At 46.3% G+C, this 9779-nt stretch overlaps 1 protein-coding gene across 2 annotated transcripts in view; it reads left to right on the top strand.

The window, feature by feature from the left end:
- reck (reversion-inducing-cysteine-rich protein with kazal motifs) overlaps positions 1–9779 on the top strand; it is a 77695-nt gene that overhangs the window by 51678 nt on the left and 16238 nt on the right. For both annotated transcript variants that reach the window (XM_008291299.1, XM_008291298.1), the window contains 4 exons: positions 3642–3764; positions 5417–5588; positions 7553–7742; positions 9507–9717. In XM_008291299.1, coding sequence (XP_008289521.1) covers positions 3642–3764; positions 5417–5588; positions 7553–7742; positions 9507–9717 — 696 coding nt within the window. The remainder of the gene's footprint in view (positions 1–3641; positions 3765–5416; positions 5589–7552; positions 7743–9506; positions 9718–9779) is intronic.

Raw genomic sequence — 9779 nt, 5'->3', positions numbered from 1 at the left:
CAGGAGCAGGTTGGTGCTGCCAGCTGTTTCAGTTCATTGGAACAGAAAGCAGGATCCATACGAACATGTGAAAGCAAGCGATCCCCTGACATAGATCAGGATCCAACACTTCCCTTCACTGCAGACAGGTGAGCTGTCGTTTCTCAGCTGCAGTTAAAGTATCTGTGACATGGTGGAGTCCCGAGCTCCATCACAGCTGCCATGAGGTCTCTGTATTACATTCATTAATTACATCTATGTCAGGAAGACAGAATGCCGTCAGACTGATGAAGCAGCAGTGTCACATTTACAGGTAATATGTTGTTTATAACAGGATCGTAATGCTGCAGCGCCGAGTGGTGGCATCAAAGTGTTCAAGTTGTCCTCCATCCAGGAACTCCTCTCCTGGTAGTGGATGATGAAAAGGTTAGGCCACCGCTGGAGCGCTCATGTCTCTGCACGACCCTCATGAAGTCAGTGATTAGGCTCATCAGTTGCTGTGGAGAGGAGAATTAAATCTGGACAACCCCGATCCATCTACAGCATCTTAATGAGAGCAGCAGGACGCTGTTCTGTGAAAGAGGAGCTTGTGGTAGATGGTTGGTTCTCCAGAACACGTGACACCGCCCAGCTACATCCTGTCTTCTACCAAGATGTCCATCCCTAGTTTTTATAAATGTGTGATCTTTGCACAAACCTGCCCCATCGTGTATGCTCTTAATTCCTTTAACTTTTGATGATAGGCTCATTGTTCATCAACACCAAAGTCTTTCCTCAGTAAATAACAGTTGTGTAGGTTTATGTCATGGTCAGCAGTCGTAGTCATCTCAGCTTTCAGTCTCAGCTGCTGTGGAAACACAAATGCTTTAGATTCAAAACGCAGTTACTGTAGTTTGGCATTTATGATATTGTTTGTTCCAATGACCAGAAATGGACACAGAATACAAAACTGAATTTGTTTATGCTGCAAACTGCATGGTGTAATCTGCCTGTAGGTTTAGAACGTGGCTGACTTATTCCCTTCAGTCAACTCTTTTTATGAATCAATCCAACTTTAATGAGTCTGTCGAATGCAACTCTCTATACTCTGGATGACTCATCCACCCAGAAACTCTCCATTCCAAACTAAAGAGAAGGAAGAATTTAAAGCTTCTGATCCAGCCTCAAAGAAGAAGTTCTGTGTAATTTAAAACCCACAACTCTTATCAATCATCTGCTTTCTCTGCCCAAACAATTCCCAGACATAGCGATTCATTTACACATGAGATCAGTGTGGAGCGGAGCTGTTTTAATGCTGGATTTCAAAATGTTCCTGAGGAGGTTGGTGTTGCCCAACAGTGTCAGCAACCAGTAATAGCTGCAGCACTGTGCTCTGTGAGGCTGTCACAGCCTAATAATCTGTGTAATATCAGTGAAGCAGAACTTATTAGAGCACAGCATAGGTTACCCTTAACTAGTCCTCTTGTTGGGAAACAAAAGCAGCTTAAATATTGATCATCTTTGATGAGGACTAACATACACACAGAGTTGTAGCCGTGCTTTACTGACTGTAGATTGGTGTGAATATGCTGAAGTGTTTGGCTTCACTTTGTGTGAAGACTGGATGCAGGGAAGATGCAGTTCGTCTGTTTAAAGTTTAGAAATTTACCTTTTCTAGTAGTGGTAAGAGCTGCAAGGTGGTTTGCATCGTTGCCTCACAGCTAGAAGGTCGCCGGTTGGCATCCCGGTGAGGACACCCGGGATCTTCCTGCGTGGAGTCTCCATGTTCTCCCCGTGCAGCGTGGGTTCTCTCCGGGTTCTCCGGCTTCCTCCCACAGTCCAGAAACATGCTGAGGTTAATTGGTGATTGTAAATTGTCCGTAGGTGTGAATGTGAGTGTGCTTGGTTGTCTGTCTCTAAGTGTAGCCCTGTGATAGACTGGTTACCTGTCCAGGTGAACCTGCCTTCACCCTGAGTCAGCTGGGATAGGCTCCGCCCCCATGACCCTGGTGAGGATGAAGGTGTAGAGATGATGGATGGATGGATGGTAGTGGTAACACCAGAACACCCAGAAACTGCTTGGAGCTCAGAAGGTTAATCAATGCACAAAAAGAGCTGCAACATCCCCGTGAAGTTCTGTACGGTTAGTCTGGAACAAAGCAAACTGAAACTAAGCTGTAGAATTATGTGATTATATTGAGGCCAAACAGGACGTTGGCTGCCTTAAAGTTCTGGTTTATTGTGCATCACAAGCTGACAAACAGCATGTATAGAAACACAATGTGGTCATTAAATATTAGAACCCCTTCATTACTGACCATGTTAGCAATAAGTGCACTGTTGTTTGGTGTGAGCGACTAAGAGACACAGGCCTTATTTAAAGTCCATTAGCCTAATGAATTTGTTTTTCTCTTCATTACTTATCGTCTGGTTTCAGTTAGTGCCAGCAAATCTAACCTTTTCATTATGAAGTCATCTAAACGAGAAATAAAAGTTTTTGAAAAGTTTTCTTTCTGTGGCGGAACCTGAGAAATGGTGGAAGGACGACGTTCTGTGGATGCTAATGTTCCCAGGGCTTATCCCCAATTTCAGATTGATGAATTTTTAATGCAATAGAAAAGAAGCACAGCAAGCACAGCAGTGATGGGAGTAATAAATCACTTCCTTGGTAGGAATGAGTAAATTAATAATCATTCCTGACACCAGTAACAGCCAACAAGGCAAATACGAGTAGAACACCAGATATATCACATGACATCCAGCTCCGTCGTCTCCAATGAACAACCATCAGCTGTGTTGCCTCTGAAATGATGCTGAACATGACTGTACATACACTGACAAGAAACATGCAGTTAGAAGTTAAATACAAGCCTTAAGATGTTCTGAGAAGAAAAAAAACCACAAGAGATCCAAGCATTAGGTGTTGAGGGGTGTTCTTTGGTCAGAATGTTGATGACACCACACTCAGCCTGATTAGGCCATGAAGATACCCTAGCTCAGCCGTGGACTAAGTGCTGGTAACAGCCTTGCTAGCTTGGAAAACAACTACGACACATTTTAGCAGAGAAAACACAGTGAGTCCCTTTCCTTTAATCCTCATACGGCACCCCTACGAACGTGTTTGCATCACTTTCAACACATGAATGAATCCAGCCACTTTAGCAGGTCGATGACAACATGTTGACCTCTAGGGGCAGCGTGCTCACCAACCATGACAGCCTGGGAGGTGTTCATTAAAAACAGCATCCCTAGCTTCACTCAGAAGGAGCAGCTTTGACTGGAAAAAGGAGCTGTTTGGCTTTATATATATATATATAGCAAGAGAAATGACCCCAGTGAGCGGTCTCATCCCGAGCTTTCTGCACTGGGACAGTTTATGAATGATTTCTCCACCGGTACAGTATATCTGAATAAACCCCGTTGAACACACCAACAGTCAGATTAACAGTGTTCTGCGACGGTGTTCCTGCATCAGCACATCCCTGTCTACAGACAAAAGGTGTTCATCAAAACCAGCCCTCCGTACTGACCCTGTTCTCTGTCCTACATCCATTAAAGCCTATTTTTGTCACCTGCCTTTGTTAAAAGTGGCCTTTTGGTCAGATAAACTGTGATATCTCGTACAGCCAGTTTAACATTTTGCTCACGTCCTCTCGTGTTGTCCTGCTGTGTGTTGTCATCAGGCCACGGGACGTCTTTCAGGATCGACTGCCACACCTGCTCCTGCTTCGCCGGTGACACCATCTGCTCCACCAGAGAGTGCCTCGGCTTCAGCAACTCAGACGACGACCATCGACACTTTACTGGTCCGTCTATTGTCATTATGGTTGAACAACGTTTGGCTGTTTCACACAGGGTTGGTCAAGAGCTAAAAGATGCCATAAGGTTGCTTGTAGACGTATGTCATGGGTCGTACACATTAAACATGGACGTCTGTCCTCATCCCTGCCTGATCTTACATACAGTTCAGTAACTTGTCCAATGTACGCTTTGTGGGAGATTCAAGGCTGTCGTTAGATCAGAGGCTTCAGAAAGGAAAGAACTGCAAACAAAACCATGCAGCAATCTGTGGCCTTAATCAGCAGTGACTGAAGGTATCTGCCCTGCCAGCATCCTTCATCCAGTCTTTGGGAAGGCGCCTATACTTATTCAGGAGCTGTTCTTTCTGTGAGTCAGCTCACAACAAACAAACATTCAAGCCAGACGAGTTCATACAATGCTAATTGAGTCTTTCAGGGCCAGGTGAGCCTCACACCATTTCACAGTATACAGAGTTTTAAATCTGCCGTGTTCTGGTCGTGATGTGTTCCATCCACCAATGAGTGGTTTGCCAGAGCGGAAGAGTAGAGCAGCCATAGCAACGGAGACAGAGAAGACGAGTGTGTGACCAGCGTGAGGCTTTGATTGTACCTCCATGCTGACAGCTGTGGACACTGCAGATGTTACTGTACTGCCTTCTAGTCCACTTGGAGGACTCCATTGGGTACACACAGGAAGGTCAGCCTCTACATAGTCTGTGCACGACGGCCCCTGTAGAGTCGTGACCACATGGACACAGATTCTGAGCTGGTTGCATGAGCTGAGGAGTACGTACAACACTGGCCTCTCTGCATCTGTGAGGGTCTGCAGGATAACTTGGTCATCCGCCAAGTTCACAGTCTGTGCAGCCACTATGCATTCATGGTGGTTTTACTCCATACGGGGGTCGAGGCCCTGTGGTCCACTGGGTCTGTCACTTCAGTGCTCTTTATTCATTGTCTGTAAAAGGCCGTGCAGTGCATCATGGGAGCACTGCTGTGTTTGTAGTCACAGGGTGTTGCTGCTTGTCATCTGCGTAAGGCTCAGGTTTCATCCAGCCCCCACTCAACATCTCTGAAAACTTGCTGACCTAAAGTGAAGACAGATTGAACAACTGCATGGCTTATTCCTCACTCCAGCTGTTTTCAGAAACTGGGTTAATGTTTCAGTAATATGAGGGAAAGTTTCCAAACTGGACGGCATGTTGGTCCGGTTTGGAATCCAGGAGCAGACAGCCCACGAATGATCATCCAATCAGGAGCAGCAACAGTGTGTGGCTGCAGGAGGGCGGAGCCTGTGCTGAAGAGCATCATCATGACCCTGCTCATCGTACACCGATGAAGCGTGGATGCGCTTTAGAGTGTAAAAATGAAAACCATCGATGGTGAGACGTACGTCATGAGCAGACAGAACCTCTGCTAGAAGGGGAAGATCAAAGTTCAGCCCTGTAGCTTTAACTCCAAGCACTTACAGAGAACCAGAACTAACACGGGCCCAGTCGGTACTTTTCCAGTAAATCTTAAGGTTGTGTTACAGCTGCTACACTGCACATTAAGCTTTCAGTCTTCCAGCGTCATCCAGTCTGCTGATGGAGTGGATGCTTCCGTCCTTCATGACAAACTGTTGCTGTCTCCCTCCTGGTCCTCCTCTACCCCCTCAGGTCTTCCCTGCAGCTGTCCGGACCGCTTCGTGCCGGTGTGTGCCTCCAACGGGCGGACCTATCCCAGCGCCTGTGTGGCTCGCTGCATGGGATTCAAGGACCACCAGTTTGTCTTTGGCCAGTGCCGCCTGAGTAACCCATGCGCCAACAAGCCCTGCCAGAGGAACCAGAGGTGGGTTCAGAACACAGTGAGAGCAGCTGCTGCCCACACCCAGCACCGACTCATTAACACCAACCACAGCTCATTACGAGGACTCTCCCTCCCGTCTTCTTCTCTTTCTTTCTCCCTCTGCCTTCCTTGATTAATAGCCAGGGTGTGTTAAGCAGGGTTTATGATCCCGGTTCACTCCCAGATAATCATCTCCCACAGTCCACCATGAGCTCTGACCTGCTGAATGCTGCTGTGGAGGCTCTGACCGTCTGACAGGAATACAAATCTGACTAAATGAATCTGTTTGTGGTTCTGGACAAAGCATATTATAAAAGATATTCACACATCAATGGCAGGTTCAGATTTTATCACAATTTGTGTCCTATGCACAAATTGTGATAAAAGATCAATGTGAAATAGAAATAAGTTCATTTAATGAGGAAACAATGATGGATGGATGATAGAAACCAGTCACATTCTGACCTGTTGTCTGGATGAATTCAGCTCACCACAAAGAGCATCGCCACACTTCTGCTGCATGCGCACAAGGTGCTAACAAACATCTGCCTCATCACAGCATCGCTACACAGCCTTGGTCAAGTTGCTCTCTCAGTGTTTACTGCAGCACATATGAAATATCACAGCGTGATCCCTCTGACGTCGCTCTAGCAGGTGCTGGTCTGTGCAGCAAAGTGTCACTGAGGAAATAAGTCTTGACTTTCCATCACATTTCATCACCGCCTGCATGCAGCTGCGCGTCCATCTCCTCACCTGTTACACTCATTTAAAGCTCTCATTGCATAGATATATGAATATGTCACAACAAAGAGCAGAACCAGAGCTAATTATGCTCATCACACATTTGTTCATGATGAAGTAATAACATTTTGAAGTCGTATCTACGCTTGTGTTTCACACTCCTGCTTCTCAGTTTTACAAATTACCAAGCACCTATCGTATCATCAGTTAGATTCTGATGGTTCTGGTCGGTTCTGTGTGCTGATATAGAAAATCTGTGAGTATTATCACACCAAATGATGGAAGATCTGGATAGCTTCGATTGTTTTAAAAATACAACAAGATCTAACGTGTAGTCCTGATCATGATGAGGATCTTAAAAGCAAAGCCGGGTTCATGTGAAGCATCTGTAGGAAATGACTGGTTTCACTGACATCAGCAGAACTTGAGAGCAGAAGTGTTTGTGATTCACCCATAAGTCAGTTCAGTGCTGTGGAAGCTGTGTGTGCACATGTATGTCGCTGTGTTTCATGTGTTGGAGCCACTCTAGTGTGCACATGTACGGATAAAAGCTTGTTTTCTAACATGCTCACATTTTTTTCCAGTAAGACATTTATTCATGTTTTCCACTGAGTGATGTGAACTGGAAAGCATTTATCCTGGAACGAGCACACACACGCTCTAATGAGTGGAGGTGTATGTACACACACGGCTGAAAACCATTTTCTGTTCGTCTGGGGGCAAACAGTGCAGTAAGTGAGCAAGTCAACTCGGATGTGCAGAGCACCTGATTGGTGCCGAGCCTTGGAGACTCGGTGGTTGCTATGGTAACAGAGCAGGGCTTGTGTGTGTTTGGAGGGAAGTAGTTTGCGTCTGTTGATTTGCTCTTTTATTGGAGCGTTTTACCAAAATGTCCTCCTGAGTGCTGTTCCTGTTTGACTGTGAATGTGTGAGGTGGTGTTCATGTGAATATGAGCTTTTATAGACGCTGTGTGAGTGTGAAGCTGCTCCTCTGGCCTCAGCTGTAGCATCGCTGTAGAAACAACCTGTTGTGGGGCGCCGCTGTAGCTCACCTGGTTGAGCTGGCGTCCCATGTGCAGAGGCTACAGTCCCCGGTGCAGCGGTCATGGGTTTGAGTCCCGCTCATGTCCGTCCCCCATTCTTCTCCCCCAGCTCTCTCTGTCCTATCTAATAAAGCCAAAAGGCCAAAAATATAAATAAATAAGTAATGTGTTGTGTGTTGCCAGGTGCATCCCAAAGTACCGCGCATGTCTGAGCGACTCGTCAGACTGTCTGCAGTACGAGTGTGTTGGCCGGCCGGCAGCCTGCGATAAGAACAGCGTGGAGCCCGCCTGTGATACCGACGGCCTGGTCCACCCCAACCTGTGCCAGCTGCAGCAGGCTGGGAAAACCCTGGCCTACATGGGCCACTGCCAGGTAGGTTCCAGCCAGACCAGGAGCAGCAGGGTTCAGCTGTGTTTACCTGGACGAACACCAACTGTTGTGCACAGCTCTGACCTTGCAGTTGTTCAGTTTTTTGATGTGTCTGTGTGGCACGAAGCTGGGAGCTAAACCATGTGCAGCCTCCACTGCTGGTGAAGCTAAAAGCCCTCAGCAGAGTGCAGCCCTCCATCAGGATTTAATAACGCTCTCAGTTAGCTGGTACCTTCGCAGTCAGCACAGTGTGAGGCAGAGGGCAGAGAAGCCACACGATCAATCAGTTCAGCGAGTTTATTCCTGTTTTGCAGAGTGCAGCAGATGATTAGGGCCATTCTGTCAGTTTGACTTGTAGTCTGGCCAAAGCAGGGATCTGGTGAACCACAGATACCTGAATATGCAGACGTTCATATGTGAGTGAAGAAGGAAGCAAGGCCGCTCCGTTATGTCTGGATTAGGTTTTAAATTCTGCCATGATCTGTACTTAGAAGGACATCAACTGTTTAGTATCTATTTAGTATATATATATATATATATATATAAAACACAGTGGTTTTAACCGTTTGCCTGTTGAAAATGTTACGACATGAAAAAATATGGATCAGGGACAGATCTGAATGAACCTGCCAGACGTCAGGTTTGGATTTTGGTGAATATAGGAAATAAGGTTTTTACTTGAATATAAAAATATTCATACAAAAGAGTTACAGTTATTTATGCCAGTTAGATGTTCAAATCTATATGTGTAGAGAATACAAAGCAGCAGAAGTCAAACTGTGGACTCTATAATAATGTGCCGTCCTTGATGATCTGCTGCAGCGAGGACACGTTCTGATAGGAACTCATAATTATCTCACATAAATGATTCATGACATTAACAGTCAATGCTGTATCTGTCCCTGCCTTTAAAACAGAGAGCAGAACGAGGCGTTGGCATCCAGCTGCTTCAGAGCTGGAAGCCTTGCAGTGCATGTTTTACTTTATACTCTGACCTGATGTATTACTTGTGGTCTCTTCAACAAAATTTTCCTCTCAAAGTCATGTGGAGGAGAGATTTTATTGAATTAGGAGCCGGCTGAGGTCGTGAGTCTTTGGTCCCTGCATTAGTCACTGTCAGTGATATCAGGCACCGAGGCACTACGGCGGATTGCTTCTACTCAGGGTGATAAAATAGTTTTATATGAGACTGGAGAACGCTGATTTGCTAAATATACACGAGTCTGTGTGCAGATCTTCAGCTAGCAGTCGGCTGCACTGCTGCACAGAAGAAACAAACATGAAGCTGCTGCAGCAGGGATCTCTGCTCCACATGGTGCTGCTGCCGTTACGTATGTTCTCTACTTTAAACTAAAAATAAATCGCTTACTGAAATGAGAGCATTTAAATCAATTAAAAACCATGTTAACCAGAGAGTGCAGTACATCCCATCTCCTGTTTACTGGCTTTGACCTGTAAGACCAGTCCAGTCGAGCCACCATCAGGACAGAAGCACCGCGTTAGGCAGACATGTCAAAGGAGGGTTCACTTTATGAGTGTTTATGTGCAAAAATGTCTAGATGTATTCATGATAGGGTTATGAGTGCCACTTGATTTTATCTGTTAGGAATTAAATGTACACAACAATAAGTGTGCAGAAAAATCCAACAATATTGTAGATTTTTTCCTTTTGTCCAGTACCTTTGAAAGCCAAGCAGCAGTTTTGTCAGCGCTAGTCATAATGCCACATGGACGACAGGTGGACAGTGAAGGTGTGTCTGTCCTCAGGACGCCTGCAGGAAACCACAGCAGGTCTGCGGCCATAACGGCGAGACCTACAGCACGGTGTGCGACGCCTTCTCTGACCGCGTGGCCGTGGACTACGAGGGCCCCTGCCACGCCGTGGGCGTCGTGTCCGATGGGGCTCCTGACTCGGCATGCAGCTCGGTCCCCTGTCCAGCTCTGTCCACTCCAGGCTGCCGTCCGGTCACCCCGCCCGGTGAGTGGAGCAGGTCTCAGCTACACAGGGTGAAGCTGGGTAGCTCAGCATTAGTCTGTGAA

This window comes from Stegastes partitus, unplaced genomic scaffold, assembly GCF_000690725.1.
Source record: "Stegastes partitus isolate 25-593 unplaced genomic scaffold, Stegastes_partitus-1.0.2 Scaffold731, whole genome shotgun sequence".
In the NCBI taxonomy this organism is placed as follows: Eukaryota; Metazoa; Chordata; class Actinopteri; family Pomacentridae; genus Stegastes; species Stegastes partitus.
The sequence above is the reverse complement of the archived record's forward strand: the minus strand, read 5'-3'. Positions and strand labels throughout refer to the sequence as shown.